Source organism: Lichenostomus cassidix, chromosome 17, assembly GCF_008360975.1.
Source record: "Lichenostomus cassidix isolate B80296 chromosome 17, HeHo_3.0, whole genome shotgun sequence".
NCBI classification, from domain to species: Eukaryota; Metazoa; Chordata; class Aves; order Passeriformes; family Meliphagidae; genus Lichenostomus; species Lichenostomus cassidix.
Window position 1 is genome coordinate 1,180,401 of NC_139497.1, and position 24,505 is coordinate 1,204,905.

Below are 24,505 nucleotides of genomic sequence, written 5' to 3' on the forward strand. Positions count from 1 at the left end.
AATCTGAGGGGTTAGCTCTGTGTAGGGAAGGATTCATCTCTGACTGTCTGCTACAGGCTTCAGCCAACACAAATAATCCATGGATTAGAGCTCTTTATCACTGATACTCTGTATGGGACCAATATGCCCATGGAAAATCAATACCTGTTTCTAGGAACACTAAATTACCAAAGCCTGAGGATCTTCTCACTGGTTTTGAGTAGTAACGAAGGAACATTCCATTCACAATAATTACTGTTCCATGGATGGATAACAGCCTGGGTAGTTTTGTGTCACTGCAAGAAAAACACCTGGTTATTTCAGTGTTTGCAGTGCTGCAGATCCATTGTGGCTTCCCAGCACTAATCACCCCAGGGTCTGGATGCACTGAGGGAGGCAGCACTGAGATTTATCAATTAAAACAGGTCAGCACACAGTGAAGTCATGCTTCCCAAATATTTGTGTCCCTCTTGTTTGGGCTGCTACTTTTTTCCCCCACCATAGCTATTGGGCTAAGCTATGCAGGGGGAAAAATAGATTTCTTTCATTAATGAAAAGCTTAATTATTTCTTTTTTTCTAGATGTTGTTGCAAAAATGCAGCTTCCTGTTAAGTGCTGGATTTTACAATGAATTAAATTGATATAGTGGCATGTAAACAAGCTGTGTAAATATATATGCAGAGCCATGCCTTCTACAGGGCAAAGAAGAACTTGCACAGAAGTGGTATTCTCCAGAAATAATAATTTGCACAGTGTTATGCATTAGTACAATAAATGATACTGCAAGGTCTGAATTTACTGACGGCAGGTTGCATATTTTAAGTACTATGTTTTGCTCATATCAAAACCCCCAAAATATTTACTGGCCTTAGTTGCTACAAAAATCCAGTTATTAGGCCCAAAAGAGCTGCTAACCTCATACTAATCTGAGCAGAAATCCAATAAATGCCCAGTGTATATTTTTCCCTCGTCCTTGAGAAAAGGAATTGTCAGATTGATAAATGCCATTCACAGTCCTGGTCCAGTTCAGCTCTGGTTTTCCCAGGTGGAATGGTGGCGTGAAGCACTTGTTTCATGAGTCTGGAAGGCTGGGGGGAAGAACACAATTGCAGCAGAAATGGCAGTAATAGAAATGTCTGTCTCTTAGGCCTGTCAGTATTTGCTGCTTCAGTGGAAATAATTTTTGGGCTGGGCTCTGTGTCCTCACCCTGGACAGGTCTGATGCTTGAAGGAATTCATTTGTTGTGTGTTCTCCCTGCTGTGTGTGGCAGGATTTCACCTTTGCAAAAGCAGGTGAAAAGGACCTCAGAAATGCACAGCCCATTCCATTTACAGACTGGATGTCAGCTATGGACAAATTAATTGCTACCAGGGATGGTATAAACCCTCCTTCTTCAGCAAGGGTAAATTCCTGTAGGAGCAGGAGAAACTGCTCTGAAGTGCTGGGGTGACTGCAGGGTGACAGTGCAGTGACACTGTGGGAGGCACAGGAGAAGTGTTTGCCATGCAGGGAGCAGAGTGAGAGCTTTGCCAGGGAGCTGATGGACCTGTCAGGAACATCAGCTGATATATCATAATACAGCCTGGGGAAGAACCAGGGTTAAAGACTTGGAAAGCAGAGAAAAGGGGAAAAATGTCCTCTTTCAAAGCTCAGGGCTTATCTCTTCACGCTGATGCTCTGACTCTTCCTAATGGCAATTTATGTCAAATTGCATTTTAAAAAGAGTGACAGAATGGTGTGATTAGCTCAAGCAAAAAGCTTGCTGAGGTTAGAAATAAACAAAAAAAAAATTATAAATCACCTACTTTCAGTTAAAATCCCTCCTTCCAAGCACTATTAAGTCACTGCAGACTATAAGCATGTACACACAAAACTTCTTTCAGACACCTGGATGTCTTTGCCATCATCACACCGAAGTACGAAGCCTCATTCTTATTTTGATTTGTGTCTTTTTCTCCTTTTCCTTTAGAGGAAGATTGTTCCTACAGGTGCCCAAGCTTCCTTCCAACAGACAAAAAATTAGCGAACAGTTACAGGAAAGCAGTCTAATTACGTGGAGTTTTTAAACAGCCGGGAGGAAAAGATAGTTTGAAAACCAAAATATCTTGGAGGCACCTTCTGCATCCATAGTATATTTGATAAATTGACTTTTGCTTCCAGGGCACACATTCAGCTTCTTCATTAGTATAATGATCCTTGGTCTTGCTTCCCAAACTTAGATAATTTGAATAAAAAATAAGTTTTATGAAATGTAGCCATTAACAGAGTCAATAAATTTTAAGCTGTGGTTACATATCACTTGCAGCAATCCCATCCCTCTCTGCTGTAGATCAAAATATATTCAGCATTCTTAAAATCAAATGTCCTTTCTCTGTTTGACAAGAACAATCTAGTGTGCTGGTGAGTACCAAGGTGACTTGAAAGTTTTTCTAGTGTCTAATCCCCTTTTATATTCTATATTATGTATGAACTCAAAGACAAAATATCTGAATTATCTTAAGTAAACTAGATAAAATGTATTTCAAAAAGCTTCTTGAGTCAAAAAGTAGCAAATCATTGTATGTATTTCCATATTTGTATAGTTTCATTATATTCTTGTTCTAAGTTACTATTAAGTCTCTTTCATATTTAAAAAATGAACTACACACCTATCATGCAAAATGTAAAGAAGTATGTTCAACTAGTTCAAATTAGATATACAGTAAAAATACACTTCCAAAGAAATATCATTTCCATTTTTGTTCATGTTTTTAACAGAATTTCAGACTAATACATCAAACTGTGGAACTGTACAAGAATGTGAAGAAACATTAGGATTGCAGTAGTAAAAAAATGTACAGCATTCAAAACCAACAAGCTCTAAACAACCAAACAATACCACAGGATTGAAACAATCATGGGGACAACATAGGTCATCGGAGCCAGAGTGAATCCTAATGCACCTACATAAAGACCCTACATAGAATATTGTCTCTTATTTATATGCAAAATCCCTGATTTGATTAAACCAGACAATTTCTCTAATTGTCTCGTATAGGTTTCAGATAAGATTAACATGAGAGTATTCCCCTTCATGAAGGTCAGGTGTTTGAAAAGGCAATATTGAGAATTGATTTGAAAGGTATTTCCATTCACGTGGATTCAGGTAGTTAAGATACAAGATCACAAATAATAGCAGTACAATTTTAAAGAACCACTGGAATTGTTCTCCGCTACATTTGCCGTAACACTTCGGATTTCAGGATTCAGATTTTTTAAACTGTTTACAGGTTAATACACAGGGGTTTTATTAAGGGCTGTAACCATTTAAGAGTGGACCAAAATTGCCTTTTAAATCAAGAAAAGATCCAGCTAAGCATGTAAAAAAAAAAATCTCCAAGGTGATTGACAATGAACAAAACATTACAAACAGCAGAATCTCCGTGTCGGAACAGCTTTGAAAGGCAGATATGTATCTGTTACAGTCCACCAACCAGCACAACGTCCTTAGCAGACATTTGAATCACGAGGAAAAATGTCCTGGACAAACCTGTAACATTTATAAATTCAACACAAATTGTCTTTTCTAATGTCTCATCATTGTGCATAAACTCAAGGGACTCTGCCACCCGTGGGTTTGGTGAGCAGACCCCACTCCTCTCACAGATCTCAGCTAGTGCCCATTTTTGAGGACTGTCTTGCTTTTCCCATAGCTCACCTGTGGGGTTTTTTAAGTTGAAGTGTAAAAAAGGTTAATAAATGACCTAATTATGTCAGCTTTTCTATCCCACAGTCCTCATGCTCTGAAATCTCTCCCTGATCTCAATAGGAATTTGGCTTGCACAAGAATGGCAAATTTGCACCTCAGAAAGCTGAATAAGTGTAGCACTTTTAAAACCAAAACATTGTTAGGAAAGAGTCCAGCCTACAAAATCATCTTCAATGCCCTGAGAAGGGGAAAGAACACAAATCTGGGCATCTATCTTGCTGTTTATTTGGAATAACTTTTTAGTAGTTCTGATCCAATGGGAATGAGGGATTAGTTTTAGAGAACTGGCCAATACAACCCAACATCTGACTGAAAGAACTGATTGGAACAGGTTTGAAAAGGAACAACCATCTGTATCTTATGTACCACTCCAAACCTCTAAACCTACTGGGCAAACAGCATAGTGTAGACTCGTTCTTATACATATTTAAACTTTGCTGAGGTATTTCTTTTATTATAGAAAAACAACTTAAAAAACAATAGGAAAAAACCTCAAAATATGAGTTATATTCTGCAGAGAATTTTGGGGAGAAGGAATTCAACTGTATTGAAAGGTCCATAATCATTACAGGAATAACCACTTTCCGTGTCAATAATATATTCTTCCTTGGCTTTTTATTCCTTCAAAGCATTATGAAAAATGTAAGGCTGTGACTTTATAAAACATGATTTTGCCTCGACTTTGCCCACTAGTGTTGTAAAATAGCCTGAAATAATTCTGTCTTTTTCCTAGGGAAAACCTTTCCCAGTGTCCACCTCCGTGATGGACTGGCTGTGGCCACACAGCTGTGGGAGCTGCACTGGCCTCCTCCAGGACATGGACAAGCCACATCTTGCACAAAAGCGAGATTGTTTCACACAGGCTGGCCAAAGTCAGGTTTCCTTCACTCAGCAAAATTAAGTATAATTCTTCTGGTTGAGTTGTCACATTATCTGATAACTTCTAACTGCAACAAACATTATTTCTCTACAATGAAGATACCTAGACCGTTGTACAAGCTGGATTTCTCACCCATATATACTTTGGGAACAGGAGGAATGTGTACATCATATTTAGGGTTTTTCCTAGGCAGACACTGTGTTTGAAATGCAGTTTTCTAACCCTTTAAAATCCAGTCAGCCTACCTCGATTGTGACACTAATGTTAAATGTAACTGCAGCCATTACCAAGTAGTTTCCGTAAGTGGTTTTATTACTGGTTAGATTTTACAAATTCTGGTATTCCAACAGACTTCGACCTTAAAATTCTAAAACAACAAAGCAACCAATGAAAGGCTTAGGACTATTCAAAGTAACAAACTCTTCAACATTTTTGCCCTGGTCATAAATATACAGAGAGAAAAAGAGAGAAGTGGACATGGAATCCAAATAATGTAGATAAAACAGTATATAAGGCACATGGCAGTCTTTGAAAATACAGAAGCTTTAGCCAACTTAAATTAATTGCTGTTTCCCTTGCTCAGTCCACAAAACTGTACAGTTACACAAATGTTGTGTTGCAATAGATCTTCCAAGTTATTCTTCAGTCCATACTCCGTAATACCAGAACACTACATTTCCTTCTGTTTTTCAGGAGAGATCCTAATTGTGGTTAGTCAGTTGCTCAAAGCCTCTATTAAAATACACTTGGAATTTCAGCTAAGAATAATTTCTTTTTTAAAGAAATTATTAAGAAAGAGTCATCAGAAAAGATTTGTAAGAGTTGTCTGTGAAGGACTTCGAGATTCATGAACCTCAAGACTTCCGGGCACTGATGTCAAGACCGATGTCACAGTTGGCATAGTAGGATTAGTCAAGTCCGTTAAAGTAGTGGGAGTGCTGGATGGACTCATGGAGGCATTGGATATTTCTGAGGCAGGACCTGAGGGGGTCCCTGCTTGGAGTGTTGAGTCTGAAGTCTTATCCACCCCTGTGTTTTCTTGACGTAAGAGGTTCCGTCTGAATTTGGCTCGAGCATTTTGAAACCAAACCTGAAATAGTTTAATATAACAGGGTAGCATTTAAAGACCTGCAGTGTTCAAAAAAGCAAAAACATATTCACAGATGCATCAATGCTGGAATTGGGAAAGATGTTTTTACTGGTAACATATTAGAAAAGTAGCCCTAGCCATGAGAAGCAGCCTCTGTCTGCAAAATATTCCTCCTTCCCTCTCCTTCAGACCCTGGAAACTGCCTGGGACGGGAGTGCTCTGAGGACAGAGGATGACAGTCTGTCTGCACAGGGTATGTGAAAGGATGCTCAGAAATGTGTCAGCCTGCAGGAATCCTTGCCAGCCCTCGACCCCAGCAGCATTTATCTGTGTGAGGCAGACACCAAGCACCTGATGAACACAAAATCAGGAGTTTTCCTGCCTTATATCTCATGTCCATCTCCCTGTCTTCCCAAAGGCTCCAGCTCACCCAGGAGCTCCCTCACATCCCCGTGCCTGCAGTGTTCCTCTCTTCTGAAAGGACTGTCCCTCTTTCTTGCTCTTCACTTGCTCTTTCTCAAACGCTTCAGCTTCCTTCGCCTATGCCTGTTTCCTTTATCAAATGTTTTCAGAACTGGAATTGTGTGAAAAGAGGCTGGAGTGGTATTAAAGACCCACAGTGCGTCAAAAACTGTGATTTCAGTACGAATAGCATCCACACGAATTTTTCTCAAGGTTTCTACCTCTTGCATTCTTTGATTATCGGAGTGAAGGACAGGGAAATGGAGTGTGTGGGACTCCTGAGGACACAGCAGAGACTGTGCTCGAGGCTCTGGAGCTGCCTGGCCCTGCTGCAGGATGGGCTGAGTGCCGGGAGGGAGCGGCGTGGGAATGAGGGCAGAGCTGGGGAGCTCTCACTGCATCCAGAGCTTGTGGATCTGCCTTGGCTGCTTCACCTCTCTCCTCTTTTCTTCTCATCTAGGGAAGCTCCAGCTGCAAATTCCCCCAGTTGAGCACTCTTCCTTCCCTGGGAAGCTTTCTCCCCCAGCCAAAGGTCTTTAATGTGCACACCCTGTCTCTTACACTCTCTCCAGGGAATGCTACAAGGAAATAATCCTCAGGCACAAATTCAAGGGCCATGCATAAATCACATCCCTACAGGTCCTTCTTTCTGGAAGCTCAGTATTTTAAGCCAGTTTATGGTGGCATTCCCTTTGTTAAAATACTTCATTTAAAGGCTATTTAACAGTTTCATATACAAAAAGACAAGTTCTGCTAAACCAGCACAGGTAAAAATATCCTCATGATTTGATAAGAGTCCAGTATAACAGTGAACCTGCTACAGACCGGCAACGTGATCAAATGTTAGACATTGAAAATACCATATAATCTTGCAAGTATTACTCAAAAATAGAGAGTATATGACTGCTTTCACTCCCTTCCTCACTGGAATATTGTCAAGGTTAATCAGTTAATGGTTATAAGGCTCTTTAAAGATGTCTAACAAAAAATATTTGTATTATTACTGAAATATATCTAATTATTCATTAATTTAAATTCTGAAAATACCTTGTCTTATGATAGAAAGGGGTAACATTGTTATCACCATAGTGACATCCTGGTATGTGCTTAAGATCTGACAACACCCAGCAAAGCCTTCATGTTAGAATGGTGAGAGATGAGCACTGCTGTGCCCTGGGCTCTGGGGCTGTCCCTGCTGGTGGCCCTGGCCATTGTTCCAGCTGGGACAGGGCTGGAGCTGGGGCTGCCTGGCCAGCAGAGCTCAGACCCTGCACCTGTATGGGCACGGCAGAAATAACCACCCAAACACACACAACTGAAAGAATCCTTCCAGAAGGACTTATCTCACATCAATTACACAATTCCTTCAGGACTGAGGCATAAACAAAATCATTGGGAAGTATTTAGTGGGTTTCTGTCCAACTGTATCAGTACAAGGCTGAGCTATTTCAAATCAAAGGGGAAAATATGGACCAAAACTCCCACTGAAAAATAAAAAGCAGCTGCAAGACCCACCACTGATGCTCCCACACTCCGGTGAGCGGGGCTGGATGCATGGAGCTGGGCACTCAGCAGCTAGGCAGAGTAATATTTACTGAGGTGAAAATACTGCACTGCCTCTTCAGCAATCTGTGCAGCCAATTCTTTGTCTCCACCAAGTCAAATAAGAATAAAATAACATCTCCATATGATAAGGTAGTACTGAATATAAACACACTAAGTATTGTGAGGGATTTGGATACTAAAGGGAATGGGATCGTCACCTTAGGTAACTTTATTTTCTGGTTTGTAACGCCTCCATTGCTGCATCTGTTACATATTAGCTGTGTGAGCAGCTTCTGCTAAAAGCAAATTTTTAAACACAAATTTGCTCATTCAGCTACCTGGAGATGTTTAGGTTCTCTGAATTTCACTAACAAGTAAGTGGAGAAACAAAATATAGAGGATGCATCAGCACAAAGCCGACTACATTCACCCATTGCACACACAGTGATTACTCTGCTGTAATTAGTAACTGTACAGTCACAGGGATGTCAAATGAATGGGGGCTTGGGAAGAGCCTGCAGCCTAAAGCAAATCTTCGCCCAAGGCCAGCACAGGTCCCCACACGGGCTGAGAACATTTTAGGCTTTTTGGCTGCTGGAAACTGGACTAGCAAAGTCCAAATGCATGCAGTGGTCTTTGTAGGGCTCTGGTAGCAACTTCACTGGGGACTGATTCAAGAAAAAATAAGTGGTGTACAAGACACCCACTGAAAAATGACGCTTTATGTTCCTACAATGGTTTGGCTGTGGACAATCTTATTCCTAACCCCTGGGGAGAGAAGAGGTACAAACCTATAGCTAACACACCATACCTCCTCAGGGCTGTCTGCTTTCACCTTCCTTTTCTAAACTCACAGAAAGAAAGATCAGTTCCCCAAAGAGCAGCATTTATGCCAGTTAAGTTAGTTAGCTCACAGTTAGCCAGAGCCTCTAATTATGAATGATAGCTTACAATAAAGGGCTTGTGTTCCCCAGCTGTAGTACAAGAGGTATACATGAGTTAAATTGCAAATGTAAACCTAAATTGCAAGGAAACAAAACAAAAATAGGTGTTAAAAATATAATTAAGCTTGCTGTGATTCTAATATGGCTACTTCAGAACAGTGTGCATTACAAAGGCACTGAAGGAAATGCATTCTGAGAAGCAGAGTGTTACATCTCCAGGCCATCCCACCACTGGACATGTGCAGCTGGTGACAAATTGTATATAAAGCAAAGATATCAGTCAGGGCTTCCAACTCTAGTATCACAGATCATTTAGAAAATGCTCAAATTCTCTGCTAATCTACGAAGTCCCCTCATTACATGTCGTGTGGAGCTGTCTCTACAGCAAGGGCACTACAGCTGTTCCCTAAACCACCAGGAGCTCTGCTCTGTGTGTTTAAGAAGTGCATTGGTTTCAAAACAAGTGAGAATTTCTTTCTCCCAATCTGCTGCCCTGCATTTCCCCTTAAAATACATTCTGTGAATAGAATCCACAGAGGCAGGATCCCTCACCAGATGAATGGAGATCTGAACACACAGAAGATCCAGCAGGTCACAAACACCTTACAGGAAGTGTGGCAGAGTCCTGGCTTGTGGCAAGTGTGCCTCGACACCTGTGAGTCCAAACTCCTCGGCTGTGGGACTGACTGATGCTCATGTTTGTTTAGATCAATAGTGTCAGTGAATCACTTTGTGCTCAGTGAGTGACACAGATGGAATGCCAGCCTTTCTGGCTCCAAGGAATTAACAAGTGACGCTGTCTCAGTAACCATCATGACAAGTTTTCCCCAGCAAAGAGCAACCTTGAAACTCATATAGGTGAACTTTAGAGTCTGAAAAATTGCCACTCACAGGTAGAGATAGATCAACAGGGCACAAGGAGACTTGTGTGCTGTCCATGATGCTTCCCAGGACAGAACTTGCAGCCCTGCCTGGCTCTAGGAAGGTCACAGATCCTTTTTCTACAATTAAGATCCATTTAAAATTTTCAGCAATAGATCCTGGAATGCCATGGCTCCTATATGCCCAAATTTATCTCTAGGTATAGGCATTTGGGTAAGTGCTCCTTAAAATTGGCTTCTTGAGTCAGAACTATAAATTAAAATGCAGCTAAATCAACTAATATTGTCCCCTTCCCTTCTCACAAAGGCTCAAAAGGAGTGTGTACCCATGAAGTAAGAAAAAGTACTTTAAAATGCAGTTTCTTTTCATTCTACGTTACTAAATTATGAGCAAAAAATACATTTTTTAAAGTCGTAATTTATGTCCACTTCAGTCATGAAAGAAAAGCCCTCCTCCTTGTCCTAATAAAATGAATTCAAACTGTTGATTAATTTCTTACAAAGGTAAACATTGACATGTTTTCTGAGTTTCTAAACTAAAAGCTCTCTATTTACAGTGAGCAAACTAGCCAAAATAAGTCACTTTTTTTTACAGCAGCCTAGAAGCTAAAACATGCACCAGAATTAAAGAACTCCAGGAAAAAAGCAGGGCTCCATACCTTCACAATTCTCATAAAAAATTAGAACCCAAGTGATCTGCTTTAGAGAATCTGAAAAGAAATAACTCTTCTCATACTTTCTTGGAATCAACTTAGCCTCAGAGAAGGTAAGAATGATTAAGGATAGCTTGAAAATCAGCAAAATCCATGGCATTTTAAATATAAAATTGATACTTTGATCCCTTTTTGAGACAAAAGACTGCTCTTACCTGAAGAACTCTTTTGGTGAGGCCGGTTTTCTGAGCTAGCTGTTTCAAGTCCTTGGCATCAGGATTGTGGTTAATAGCAAAGTATGACTTCATTGTCCGCAGCTGGTGGTGTTTGAAGGATGTCCTCATGCGCTTGGTTTTCTGATTGCTGGGGTATTGCTGGTCTCTGTCCAGGTGGTCACCATCGTTTTCATTGCAACTTAAAGCTTAAGGCAACAAGAGGAAAAGGCCTGTAAATCTCTTGCTCCACAGCCAACGTTTCTCCGAGTGCAGCAATTAAAATAACACACCACAGCACCAGCCCTACCTGCCTTTACTCCATTTCATAGATCTGTAAAGCAGTTTAATTTGGAAAAGCCCTCTAAGGTCATTGTGTCCTACCATTAACCCAGCAGTGCCAAGGCCACCACTAGCCTATGTCCCCAAGAGCCACATCCGCATGGCTGTGAAGTCCCTCCAAGGATAGCTGCTCCATTGCTGCTTTTGAGGAAGAGATGATTCCCAATATCCATGCTGTCCCTGTTCCCTGGGAGCAGATCCTGACAGCCCAGCTGTCCCCTCCTGTCAGGAGCTGTGCAGAGCCACAAGGTCCCCCTGCGCCTCCTTTTCTCCAGGCTGAGCTCCTTTCCCAGGTCCCTCAGCCTCTCCTGGTGCTCCAGACCTTTCCCAGCTCTGTTTCCTGTCCTGGACACACTCAGCCCCTCAGTGTCTCTGCTGCCATGAGGTGCCCAGAGCTGTCCCCAGGACTGGAGTTGCCCCAGCAGTGGGACAAGGACAGCCCAGGGGCCGCTGGCCTCTTGCCCACCAGGGCACAGCTGGATCGTATTTCTGCATCTCCCAGCCATTCCCTTACAATAACCAGCCTGCAAGGACCCTGAGCTGCCCCTCTGTGGCTCTTAAAATGTCAGGTCTGTTTCCTTTTCCCTCCCCTCCACCGCCACAGAATTTTTCCTCCACTTTCTGTGGGAGGACAGTAGCTGTCCTCAACTCCGTAAAGGGTTTTACTGTACTTGATATCACCATAAATTGCACTATAACACACCAAGAGAGCTGCACAATACACTCCACTTAAATCTCCATGGAACAGACTAGTTAAAATCATAATTATTTCTTCCATCAAACTAAACCCTGTAGAGTACAAGAGAGACCATTAAATGAAACACTGTAAAAGAAATAAAGTTTGTGGCTACCAGACAGCAAATTACGACTATAATCTGACTAGCTAAAGAAATAAAACTGTTAATACAACATATTCACTGGCATGCCAAACGCAAAAGCTTTTTAATTATTTATATGTTTATATTTCCATTTTAAAAAAGGTGTTTGCAAATACTAGTTTGAATGATCACTTTTGTCATATCCTTTTGAAATCAAGGAATGACACTGGTTGTTACACTTGCAGAAATCAACCACAATAAGGTCTGTGAGCAAGGAGCACTGTAAAAATTATCAAGTAGTATTAAATGTTGAATGCCAAGCAAAATAATCTTGTAGACCAAAAGTAGTTTTACATTTATTTGTGCATACACTAAACCATAGAAAACCTCTTAAAATAACATTAAAGATTGATCTTAAATCCAATAAAAAAATTAGGGATATAACTGAAAATTAGCTGTGACAAACTGTTGTTAATTAGCTTTTCCTGTCCCAATATCTACAGCTCCCTCCTAATTTCCTGCAAGGTTTATGCTACAAGTAATGAAAAGTCACTCTTTCTGTTCTATGCAGCATGTGAAAAATTACCGAAAAAATTATTTTAAAACATGAATTGTCGCTGAGTTTCTTAAACACATGAACAGATTTGTTTTTAACTGTCCACTACTGCTGTTTAATTACAACTGAGTAGATCTCATGGACCTATCTTTACAGTGTTACTTGAATTCATGCTGTCCATCAGTGGGTCTCAGCCCTAGTGAAAACACTCACATTCTGAAAAGAATTCATTAAAAACAAGTTTTAAAAATACACACAAAATGCACAGATTCCTAAGGTTCCCTAAAAAAGTTTACAGCAGCTACAGTAGCTGCTTTACCAACCTCAGCCTTTCAAAACCTGCTAAAAAGATGTGGCACAATATAGAGCAAAGGCTGCAAAAATTCAGCTCTAAGCCCAAAAGCACGTTTGTTGAACAGATACGCCCAAAGTGTCCAAAACCTCAAACTTTTCTGTGTTTCTGTTCTCCTATAATTTAAAAAGCAGCTAAAAAAATGGTACTGTATATAGAAATGTGTGTGTCTGTGTGCGTGTGTGTGTGCATGTGCATACATTTGTATAAATCCTTTCCAGACCTCGGGATCTTGTGCCAAATTCTGGCAATAAGAAACATTTCTGTTTGTTTTCCTAGGGCAAGGAAAACTGCAAGCACCTGAATTTAAAATGTGTAAGATACTTAAAGTGAGATAGTAACAATGGAGTTGTAATAGAGCTGGATGAGATGCAGCAAAATGTTTTTGGGTTTAAGAACAGAGACTTAGTTGCCCATCTGGGGTCATCCCATGTGCTCCAGTATCCTCCATAGCTACAATTCCTGGTATAAAGAGCCCTGGGATGAATAACATAATAATGTTCATAGAAAATTCTGTTATGGAAATGTAAAACCAAATCATGCTTGTTTCTAAAATGTAACCAAACATTTTTAGACATTAGTAATGGAAAAGACCTTCGTGTGCCATCTTAGAGGCTTTCAAACACTCCAAGAAATAACAAGACAGAGACATAGGAGGAAATGCATCAAAATATCTGTCTGCAGGACTGAGGTCTGGTTCCTGTTAATACACAACAAAACAAAGCCTAGGGCTGCAAGGAGTTGGATTTTAACATGTCCCATAGAGAATGAGATACATTCAGAATCCAAGGATATAGAACTAATTCTAAACCCTCCCAGAACATAATGAAGGTGTTAGCTTTTCACCAAGCTCTGATAGGACAAAGAACAACTTATGCTTGGAATTTCTCGTCATTTTACCTCGTTATCTGCTAAGTAAAAATAATATTAAAATGACAGTAAACATGTACCATTTGAGAGTGGCAAAATGTTCTTGTCTGTGCTGGAAGTTACAGAACAGATTTGGAGAGTGCACGAGGGCGTGTGCTGCTCGTTGTCTTGCGCAAGTGGTTTGGCTACTCGCAGGCATCACCCAACATGACATAAATAGTCCTAGTTGGTGCCAATTCCCTGCGTGTATTTGGTTGTGGTGCCTGGCACCATCCTCAAAGGCTATTTTATTCAGTCTAATATTATCTGCATCTCTCACAGAATCTGCAATGTCATTGGGTGTTGCAGGCATAGAAACACAGAACGGGCCAAGGGTGTAAGTGGAGATTTTAAGAGCTGAAGAGTTTCTGCAAAAGGCATCAGGGTGTAAAACTAACACTGTACATGCTCCTCACGCAACCCTCTGTTTTTCAGGCACTATCTTCCCTGTTCTTTTGTGGTGTCCTGTGTATCTCCCAAAGGAATTGCTGAACTATCCATATGTAACATTTCCATTCCATTGCAGTATCTCAGGCTCCTGCTGGGATTTCAGAAATACAATTGGTAGAATTCCAGTCGAATAGAGGAGCCTTAAATTAACTAGCATTTCACTCCTATTTTTTGATAAAACAAATTCTGAAGCAGTGCCAAGTCTCTTTTTTGACCCTAGAACATTTCTAAGGCCCTGTGCCTTTCCCCAGACCCCACACCATTGCCTTTGCCCTCCCACCTTGGCTGGTGCAGCAGTGGCAGCACTTACACCCTCAGCCCCATAAGGGCCACCTGGTCACAGGATGGTGATGTCCATGGACAACATCACTACTTCCCTACAGATTAAGATGAAAACATTTTATTTTGATATTGGCAGCTAAAATACCCTTTGCAGATTAATGCGTAACACCTCCCCAAACCCAGCTGCAGGAGCATAAAGCAGGATGTGCTGACTCTTTTGTAGCAAACTCTAGAAGAGAAGAACTTTGGGAGCATTGCTTCACCCTCAGATCACCAGAGCCCCCCATGGCTTGGGATTCGGGGCAAAGCATGTACTTAGTAAGTTGCTAAAGATATGGCACATGAAGATGAGAAAGACAAATTTCCTTTGGGGGAAATTTTGTTCTCAGTAGCTTGTGTTTGACATGTTAGATTATGCCAAAAGAAAGAAAACTAATCCTGATTCTGAAAGAATGATGAAACAAGAGACACGTTTGGTGTGTGCATTATCTCTCAATAGTGGCTCAGGAACATACACCCCTTTCCTTTGTAATCGGAGTCAATCGGGGGTGTTTTAACCTCCTGCTGCCTGGAGAGGGAACTTGTGATTAACTAGACCAGGCAGGGGTGCAGCCGCATTTGTTGTTTGGTCAGAGTGTGTAGAGGACTTTGTGGTACCCATGTCCTCAAAGGGGACAGAAGTGAGACAAAGCCCTCTGAGTAGTACTTGGGACAGGAACAGAGATAGTCTTTCTCTTTGGCGGAAGGAGAAGACACTTGGATAAGGCAGATGCCTGAACTTCTCACCACAGGAATTAAAAGGGGTGAAGCTGTGGCCCTGGGAGCAGGCAAGGTACCCGTGGCTGCTTCTGAGGTGCCTGGTGGCTCCAACGGGAGACTGGCTCTGCCAAGCCATGAAGCAACAGACATGACAGCGCTGCCTCAACCTTGACATTTCCAGAAGTGTTTCTGAGGAGATAAAGCCAGTCTCAAGGAGCCCAGGCCGAGCATCACAAGGCCAGGAGGGAGCAGAGCCAGGATTAGAAGCCCTCTTCCTCCGGCCTTCCCCGGCCGCCGCGGACAAAAGGGCTGCGCGTCCCGCTGCCCCCCGGGGCTGCCGAAGGGCCAAAGCCCCCTGGCCGCGGTGCACCCCGCGGGGAGCGCGGCCGGGCCGGGGCTGCGGGGCGGGAGAACAAAGGGGCCGGCCAGGGGCGGCCGGGCCCGGGCCCCGCGGGAGGAACCGCCGCCAGGGTTTTTCCCCTCAATTAAGCCAATTGAATGGCGCTGAATGGCCGGTGCGAGTGCGCGGTCAGTCCCTGAGCGCCGCGATTAACCCGGGCAGCCCCGGCCGAGCCGAGCTCCTCGCTGCCCGCCCCGCCGGGGGAAGGGGCTGCGGCGGGCTCTGCTCCCGGGCCCTGCCCGAGGGACCCCGGCCCTGCAGCTCCCGGGGCCCCGCTAGCTCTTCGGGGAGGCAGCGGTGCGGCGCCCTGCCCCAGCCCCGACCCCAGCCCCAGCCCGACCCCAGCCCCTGCCCCGGCCCCGACCCCAGCCGCAGCCCCCCGGGGAGGGGCCAGATGCGCCCGGGGACCCGAAAGGTGACCACGGCCCGGGGGGAGGGAGAGAAGGCGGAGAAGCAAGAGGGTGGAGAAGGGGTAAACTCTAATTTTTTCCTAGGAAATCTCTTCAAGACATCCGATTTTAAGTTGAGATTCCTGTCTTCTCGCTCTGTCACATTAGTCACAGGGAAGCTTCTTGTGAGCTTTTAGTCCCAAGGGAAACGAGGAAGAGAGATTCGCTCTTCAAAACTTTCCAGGCTTTTCGCATTTTTGTCAGAAAAGAAAACCAAAGCACTTTTGACACAGCCACTTGGGAGGGTCAGCTCCAGGCAGCCCCGGCGCTGCCCCGAGCCCTGCCGGGAGCTGGGTCGGTGCCTCCGCTGCCACCCTCCCCGGCAAGAAGCCACCCCCAGCCCCAGTCCCCATCCGCCGAGGACTTCCGTCCAGCCTGGATATTCGGTCACCCTCTCAGCGAAGCACTAGGCATTTTCCTGCTAGCAAAGGAAGGAAGTATTTCTTAATATCTTGGCTGTTTGTACAGATTATGGGTATTTTATCAGCTCGTCGTGCCCCAAGTTTGCGCAATACATCTGTCATTTTCCAGGATATTTTAGTGACTTAAAGCCAGACTAGATACAAATGAATAAAACATAGCAGGCTGTGGGAGGTTTGGGGTCTAATTCACAAAGGGAGTATTCAGAATTCTTTACAGGTGCTTCTGTGTTCAGCAAGCTTTCAGCCATTGATTTACTGACCTAAAAAACCCATCAAACTCCATTCCAACAAGTGAAGAAGGAAATTATGATCACAGGAATACACTTAAAAAAAAAAAAGAAAAGAAAAGAAAAAAAAAGAAAAGAAAAGAAAAGAAAGAAAAAGAAATCTTTTTGAAGTTTCAGCATCCTTCTAAGCTATTTTCCACTTGTCAGGCTCTATCCACATCTAAACCCATCATCCCCCTGCAAACAGAGTCTCGTCTAAGTAGGGGAAAAAAGTCAGTCTAATTCGCGTTGCAGACGAATATTTGCTGCAATTTACAAAATAATTTCGGTCTCGACTCTGCCAATTTTATGGGTCCCCCTTTTCCCACCACCTCTGGGTGTGGATTTATTTACACAAACTATTCTACACAAATTACCAAGAACAGATCCCCTCAGAGGACAACATTTTGCATTTCTGGTGCACTTCTGAGAAGGAAATGACAAGTTTCACTACGAATAAAAAGAGAAACGATCACATTTTTAAACGGTTTTTCTTTTAAAAGCACAAAATCGAAGGGTTTGCAATAATTCGCTTGTTTGTGGAATTTTACATCAACAAGCAACTCAGTCTGATTTCCAAGATCAATGGCACTTATTACCGCATAAATTAGTCAATTACAGGTCTAGTAAATAGTTAAGTAGATAAATAGCTTAAGCAAAGAAGCCAAAGGTTACTCAAGGAAGATCTCTAAAGATTCAGTTGCAGGCTATAAACCAAGATTAAAAGACAAAAAAGTCGGAGGGCAATTACTTTGTAAACGAATTTTTCAAAATGCAGTTACAGGCAGTTTATTTAGGAAGTCAGGGAGCAGTGAGACTTTCTCAGGCTGTGCTCCCATCCAGGACAGATGCCGCTGATTCGGTTTACAGGTCCTTTGAATCTGAACATCTGCCCTGCACAGGGAGACAGCGGAAGGACAATTAAAAGCTAATCCCCCCGAAAAGGAAACGTTTTTAAACGGGAAAGATGTATATTTGATGCATGTTTTAATGCTGAACTGTTACTCGCGAGAACACTACATCCACCTTTCATCAGCCTTCACCACTGGGACTACTACCGCTTTTTGCACAATTTCCAAATTATTCAGCAATTAGTTCAACCAATAATAGCTGGCAATTTCGCTCCCGAGGTGCGCTTGCCGGTTAGAGATGCGCCTTTTCTCCCTTCCATTTTCGGTACAAACCACCCCATTTCGTCGCTATTGCTACTCCCTTTAGGCGCAAAACACCCGCAGCCTCCCCTTGCCGGGCTGCCTCCCCCGGCCCGAAGCCCGAGCCCCTCACCAGCCCTGCACTTCTCGCTCTCCCTCCCGCGCCTTCCTCCCCCCGTTCCTCCACCTCCTCCCCGCGCGGGCGGAGCGGCAGCCGCCCGGCTCAACCCGCAGCTGTCGGGGCACGCAGAGATGCGGCTCGAAACAAACCGCAGCAAACTTGGCCTTTACCGAACGCCCTCTCCGGGAAAAAAGAAACATGTTAAAGGCAAATCTGCGACCTAAGGGACACGTACGAACCAGGTAGGTTAAAGAGAAAACAGGCAGGGACAAGAGGAGGAGCGCAGAGAGCACCGGGGCACGGAACGGCGCAGGGAAACGAGCTGGGTGCCCAGGATCTGGCGGGACGGCCCGAGCGCTCGGCTCGGAAAGCGCCGCGAGGGGCGGAAGCCCACCTCCGCCTTCAAGTCCTCGAATAAAACCAACGTTTGGGAATTTTGTTTTGTCCAAGCATTTTTTTTTCCCCATGCATACAAGCGGCAGCACAGGAAGCCCCCGGGATGGCAGCCGTTCCGGTGGCAGCTACACGGGGAAGTGGAGCTAGGGGAAGGGGGGAGCGGAGATGGGGGCGCAGGAGATTGCTCGACTTCCTTCGCCTGTAAAATTACAGTGCTGTGGCGATGGGGAGGTTAAACGAGGAAACATGTCGGAAAGTTTGCTGTCGGGAACAGAGAGCCCTGGCTGCTGCCAGGTTCGCTGCCGCTCCTCCTGCTGCCGGGCCCGGTTCAGGGGCAGGGGCTGTGCCGCGGGGCAGCCATGGGCTGCCAAGGGGATGCTGCGAGTTTCCCGACTCTTCTCCGAGTCACGTCTCACGAACAAAACTCCAGCGGAACTAGTCCCCGCGTGTGCAGGCTCTGTGCTGCCCGCAGACACCTGCTGCCCGCGGCTCCTGCCCAGGCGCACCCAGCCCTGCACCCCCGGCCGCCTCCCACTCCAGGCCCTTGGGAAATGGCCACTTCCTCTCGGTCTTTCCTTCCAAAACTTTGGGGTGTAAGGGCTCAGGACAGGGCTGAATAATTCTCCCATCAGCAGCTTTAGAGTGTAGCCACTAAAGAAAATTCACTGGTCTCTGAAGTGCTAACTTAAAATCTCTGGTTTCCAGATTTTATTTCAGGCTGCACTCCCCCTTCTTCCCCCCCTTAACCAGATGACCTTGCTTCAAAACATTTTATTTCCAGCTGAAGTGAAAAATGCTAACATATTAGCTTCTGTAATTGCAGTTTGACAGCACTTGATCTCAATAATTATGCTGCAGCTAAACTATTATTAACAGTTTAAGCTAAAATAAACGGAAATCCCCCTTTGGAAGTGAACAGAAACAAACCATTTGAACTGTTCTGGGGAAAGGTGGGGGTCTCTTACCTGCATTGTAGGCTGCCAGATCTGCTCCAGGCCCCGGGCTTTTTCTTTTCCTGGGTCTCCCCTTCTGGACAGTCCCCACGCCGTTGTAATAAGGCAGTCCCAAAGTGTTGGCAGAGCCCGCTCCCAAAGCCGGGCCCTTCCCAGCAGCTACATCCGAGTGATTGAAATGCACCTGGTACTCCCCCTGGATGAGAGTCTCGAAATGGAGGCGGCAGTACACCAGATTGTCCTTCATGCCAAAGTGATCGCCAGTGGTCAGCATCTTGTTGCAAGTGGTGCAAGTGAAGCAATTTAAGTGATATACCAAATCCCTGGCCCTCATGACCATCTCGGAGGCAGAAATCCCCAGGTGACATCTCGCACATCTCTGCACCGAAAACCTCCTGCAAAACAGAAAGGCCAGAGGGGACGGTGAGAGGCGCATTCCCCCCCACCCCGTCCTTGGTCGGTTCAGCCTGGAGGGCGGCAAAGGGCTGCGAGTCCCAGAGCGGCCACCTCGGCCGGGGCAGCGGCACAAAGCCGGGATGTTCGCGGAGCACAGCCAGGCGGGCATCCCGGGACGGGAGCGCGGGGACACTCCGTCCCGTTTCCCAGCTCTCTGCGCAGCTCCTGCCCCGCCAGACCCCACCAGGACAAGGCACCGACCCCCGCCCCGCCAATGTACCCGCGCTCCGGACCGGAGGAGGCACCGCCGGCGGGCGAGAAGCAGTCCCGCTGCCGCCACCGCACCCGGCACAGGAGGCCGAGCAGGGCACGCCTGGTGAAGGCCCCAGCAGCCGGAGCAGGCTCGGGGGGAACTGTGCCCCCGGACGTGCCCCTCTCCCGGCAACACTGGACTCATCCTCAGCACGAGTCTCCCTCTCCAGTGGGAGGTTTTAGGAGCCCACAGCCTGCCCCACGCGTGCCCACGGATCCCCTCCGCAGCCTCGTCAGGACGGGGTCTGCTCAGCGGGGGGAGCGGCGGGCAGTGCCCCCGTCCCTGGCTGGTGGCCGAGGGCAGGCTGTACCTGTAATAGTCCTCCTTGCAGTAGATGCTGCCGTCCTTGCTGAAGCAGGTGAGCTCAGACTCCAGGTTGAGTTTACATTCACAGCACTTCAGGCAGCGCATGTGCCACTGTTTGTCCACAGCCAGGAGGTAATAACGGTCGGAGATTTTCCCCCCGCAGCCGGCGCACAGGGCAGCCCTGTCACTGCTGATGGAAGGCATGGTCTGCTGGGGGAAAACAATTACAGACCGTTAGCGAGAGGGAGAAACTCATGAGCACGGCTGGGCTCCCCCTCCCCCTGCCCGGCCGGGGCCGGGCTGCTGCTCTCCTGGCAGAGGAACGGGGGCCCCGAGCCCGCCACCCCGAGCGGCCCCCGCGCCCGGTCCCCAGGGTCCCGCCGCATCCCACCTTCCCGGGAGGAGGCGGGGAAGCGGGCGAGACAAACAGAAAACCACCCTGGCTTTTAGAGGAGGCATCCAGACCAGACCCAGAACTTTTTTTCTGGTGGATTTTTCAGTCCCAAACCAAGAAAAGATGCTGTTCAATAAACAGGCGCAATAATAACAGAGTAGGGCAAATCGCAGACAGTTAATTTTAAAATTTATTATTATGGATATACTGAGAGTCTGCACAGTTAATGCTCTGTGAGTGTGTGTATGCGGAGCGTGTCTGTGTGTGTATTTTCCTAGCTATAAAATTCCGAATGAATTACGATCAAACCCCCAGTAGTCACAGTGCTGCAGACACAGCTCTCTGCAAGCTGGTTCCAAACAACACGGATCGCGATCTGCTGTGACCCAAAGCACTAAAGGGATCAGTAAATAAAGCTGCGGAGGAGATGAGCGTTACTAAACCCGAGGTGCAGAATGTTTTATCAGGAAAACGAAATAGTGGGAAACGTGTAGGAATGAGAGTGGGTAAAAACGAACAGAGCACTTTAGATTATGCTGGGATAAACTTGGAAGCAATAAAACTAAATATAAGCCCTATATAATTTAATAGTTTAGTGTCAAATCGCAATCCAATCGAAACCCGCAAAAACCCCCAAATTCATACATATCCTGTCAACTTCTACCGAGCAAGAAAGAGGGAGAAATGTCGGAACCGTTTAAGCATGCTTATTTATTTCAGCAGACACCTTAATACAGCATTCGAGAGAAGACGCTCGGTAGAGCAGCGTTTGGGGCAGACCTTGCAATATGCTGCTTTCCACTTCAGTCCCAACTCACTCTTACCCGCTTTGCCCAAAAGCCCACGGCAGATCTGTTCTTGTGCAAGAGAACCCGAAACATTTCCTTACAGCTGTGACCAACACGCAGTTTGTTTTTGTTCGGGGCGGGGGAGAAGTTGTTTGTTTGCTTTTACCTCCTCTAGAGCCTTAAATCCTCGCGCAAAGCAAAAAGCAAAGACTACGAATCGGGGGAAATCGAAAGGAACCGAGGCTGATTTTCCAGCACATGCCAGACCCATTGCTTTCATCCTGTGCTTGCGGGGATCACAAAATCCCATCGCTGTGAGCACTCCCGTTTGCACTGCACCATTCCCACTAGGAGAACTCCACACAAATAAAACCCTGGCACTCCACTGGTGTTAGTCACAGGAACCCACCGGTAGCTTGTTTCTTTAAGGCATTAACTGAACTCCGAGTAGGGATCGTTTTATAACCAAAGTAGTTTCTTGTAAATCCACTTAAAATTAAATAACGATTTTTTTTCTACTTTACTTTTTCAGTAACAAAAATATTCTGAAACCTACAAATGGTACTCAAGGATCCAGTATTCCAACACGCTATTTGTTATATACACACGTGTATCCATATAGATTGTATATAGTTATACGAAGCTATCACGCCACAATATTTATTTCAGCAAAGATCATTGGATGTTGTTTAATTGTACGGAGAAATATTAACTTTTTAAAAGAAAATCAAAACCGTTTAGATTAGAAATTGCATCCCACCCTTATAGTACAAAGGCCGTTTTCTAGCCGCTATTTCAGGATTAAATAGTCTCACTGTCACCTTTAAGCAAATTTCCACATAGCATTACAAGAAAGAACACATACTGATGAACTTTGAAAACCTGAGAACGGATCTTCCTTGCATATGCCTGTATCAGTTTACAAGACAGCATTTAACCAATGTACGAGATAATTTCACTTCAGAATTGTAATTTGTTAACAAAAAAAAAAGTATACATAAATTGTTCAATCACTTAAGACACTTCAGAAATTCCTTCCACTTCGCCAGCTTAACACTAGTTAGAAGGATGCATCTTTTTATTATCTAAATGTATTAATATACAAAGACTACGCATCAGCAGATAGAAGATAAAATGCCATAAAGTTATAAAAATTCGCATCCGTCTCCCTGAGACATATCTCCTAGTTCTGTTTGCTATGTTTACAAACCCACATGTTAAAATTATTGAAAAAAACCCCCATAACTTAAAGACACTCGGGTTTGTTTTTTTTCTTCTTAAATAAATGCTATAAAGACTATCTCTGTGAAGACATCCTACCTGAAAAATAACACAGAATTGGATTCTTTGGTGTTTGTGTTTCCATTCTGTAGACAAAAAATTCGCTGTGCCAAATTGTTATTGGTATAAAACCACACTTTGCCTCTTCCTAAAAACTTTGGAAGGCTGGACAGGCTGGGGGAAGGGAAGGAGTTCTCGGACGCTACCAAAAGGCTGGTCTATCTTTCTGTTTTCTCACAAGAGTAGTACCGTTCATTTCACCCAAGTGTTACTATTACTATGCATATTATTAATAATTAACAGTTTCATGCCTTTCCCCACGGTTTCATTTAATCTTTTGGGGTGCCTGTATGCTTAATTTTCTTCTGATTTAGTATTTTGCATACGTTTCCCCCCGATCTGTTATTTTAGGGGAAAAGCTGTATCTGTGAGGGGTTTGGTATGTTTAGGGATGACTCTCCCATTCCTTCGGCTCCTACCGTTTCCGTCTCTCCCCTGTCTATAGCCGAGCTGATGGCCGGTGCTTCGCTTTTGGTTCTCCGATCCATCTCGTCGATGACCCCGTGCATCTCCGAGCCGGAAAGACTGTGGAAAAGCATCGCTGAGGAAGCAGAGGAGGAGGGCCCGAGTTGCTGTTGCTGCTGACAGTTGTCGGGGTCCCTGCAGGAGCCCAGAACTTGCATTAACCGGAGCCCTCCCCCATGCATCTAGCACGGCCGCCCCGTCTCTCCTTGGGCACCGGGTTTTTCCCCCGGCAGAACTCTTCGGAGCGCGGCGCAGGCACTGATCCGAGGTTTCAAGGGATGGGATGCAGAAAAGGCGGGCGAAGGGGATGAGGGAGAGGGGATAACTGATGGTGTGAGCTTCGGGGCTTGGATCTAGTCTGTTGCGCGGCCCCGGCACATCCCTCTAGGAGGCTTCTTCAGTGCAGGACTCATTGCCCCAGGTGCAGTCCCAGGCTTTATGCGCTGGCCCAGCTGGCAGAAGGCTGGGCACGCTTACGGTTGGGAGGGATTAATAAATAGTAGAAATATTATAAAAAAAATTAACCATCTTCGGTGAGAAATAAATAAGAATTACGGGGAAAAAAATTACGACAAGCCTCCTACATCGTACTGTGCGAAATTTAGAAGAGGAAAGCAAGGGACAGGGAGGTTGCAGAAGGCGGAGAGCAGGCTGGTGCCGCAGGGAAGCTGGGGCGGATGCCCACCGTACGCACTCACAGTCCAGAGGGCTGGCAGCGGCGGCAGCTCAGGGGCAAAGTTTGCTCCTTCCCCCGCTCCTCCCCCAGCCCGCTGGAGCTCATTGGGAAAAGAAAAAGCCAAGGGGAAGGAGGAAGAGTTGGACGGGCACCAGATGGGACGGGCACTCGCGGCCCCCCTGTGTCCTTAAAGCGGCGCGGCCCGCGGGGCCCGGGGCGGGAGCGCAGCCGGAGCAGGAGGCACCGCGGTGCTGCGAGCGGCGCGTCTGCAGCGCGGGGACCGCGCGGGGCTCCGCGCCTTTTCTACAGCCCCTCTGACATCATGTCCTGCCCCGCCGCCATTGGCTGCGCCGCGCCCGGGCCGCCGGCATGTGCTCGGGGCCGGGCGGTGTCCCCGCGCTGGCCCTGGGCGCTGTCCCCGCGCTGTCCCCGCGCTGTCCCCGCGCTGTGCCCGCGCTGTGCCCGCCGCCCGGGCACCGCCAGCGCTGCCGCCTCCTGCTCGCCCCGCGGCCTCGGGAGCCGGCCCGGCGCCCCGCGGAGCTCGGCATTTGTCGCCTGCTGACCGTCGGCGATGTATCGTGCCATGGCGCGCCGAAGAGGCTGTGGGGCACAACTCCTCCGGCGCAGGAGATGGAGGCGTTCGAGAGTTTGTTTCCACTCCGACATCATGATACCCCAAACATTCATGGCTAGTTGGATGCACCCAATAACCCTCGTTATGAAAAATAGTCACTGTTGGAATATAATAATTTGAGTCGCTCCAGTTTGTGGAGCCTTCCATTAACCAAGGCTTCTCGCCTCTCTC

General features: G+C 45.7%; 1 protein-coding gene across 2 annotated transcripts; it reads right to left on the bottom strand.

Annotated features, from left to right (window-relative positions):
• Window positions 1-2,550: 2,550 nt before the first annotated feature.
• On the bottom strand, window positions 2,551-23,961 carry LHX2 (LIM homeobox 2). 2 transcript variants are annotated; one of them, XM_085076702.1, is made up of 5 exons: window positions 22,979-23,961; window positions 20,041-20,243; window positions 19,034-19,416; window positions 10,399-10,604; window positions 2,551-5,698 (listed from the first exon to the last, which is right to left on the bottom strand). In XM_085076702.1, the coding sequence occupies exons 1-5, from the start codon at window positions 23,204-23,206 to the stop codon at window positions 5,411-5,413; spliced, it is 1,308 nt and encodes a 435-aa protein (XP_084932828.1). In that variant the 5' UTR covers window positions 23,207-23,961; the 3' UTR covers window positions 2,551-5,410. The 2 variants fall into 2 exon arrangements, with proteins under 2 accessions (XP_084932828.1, XP_084932827.1); XM_085076701.1 differs by having other exon boundaries at window positions 20,041-20,246.
• Window positions 23,962-24,505: the final 544 nt, after the last annotated feature.

Bases quoted from the DNA above. Each gene is read 5' to 3' on its own strand.
- LHX2 (XM_085076701.1), bottom strand. From the start codon at position 23,206: ATGCATGGGGGAGGGCTCCGGTTAATGCAAGTTCTGGGCTCCTGCAGG. The intron at 10,605-19,033 runs GTAAGAGACCCC...TGTTGCCTTAAG, and splicing joins TCTGGCAGCCTACAATGCAG to CTTTAAGTTGCAATGAAAAC. The intron at 5,699-10,398 runs GTAAGAGCAGTC...AAACTATTTCAG, and splicing joins TCACCAAAAGAGTTCTTCAG to GTTTGGTTTCAAAATGCTCG.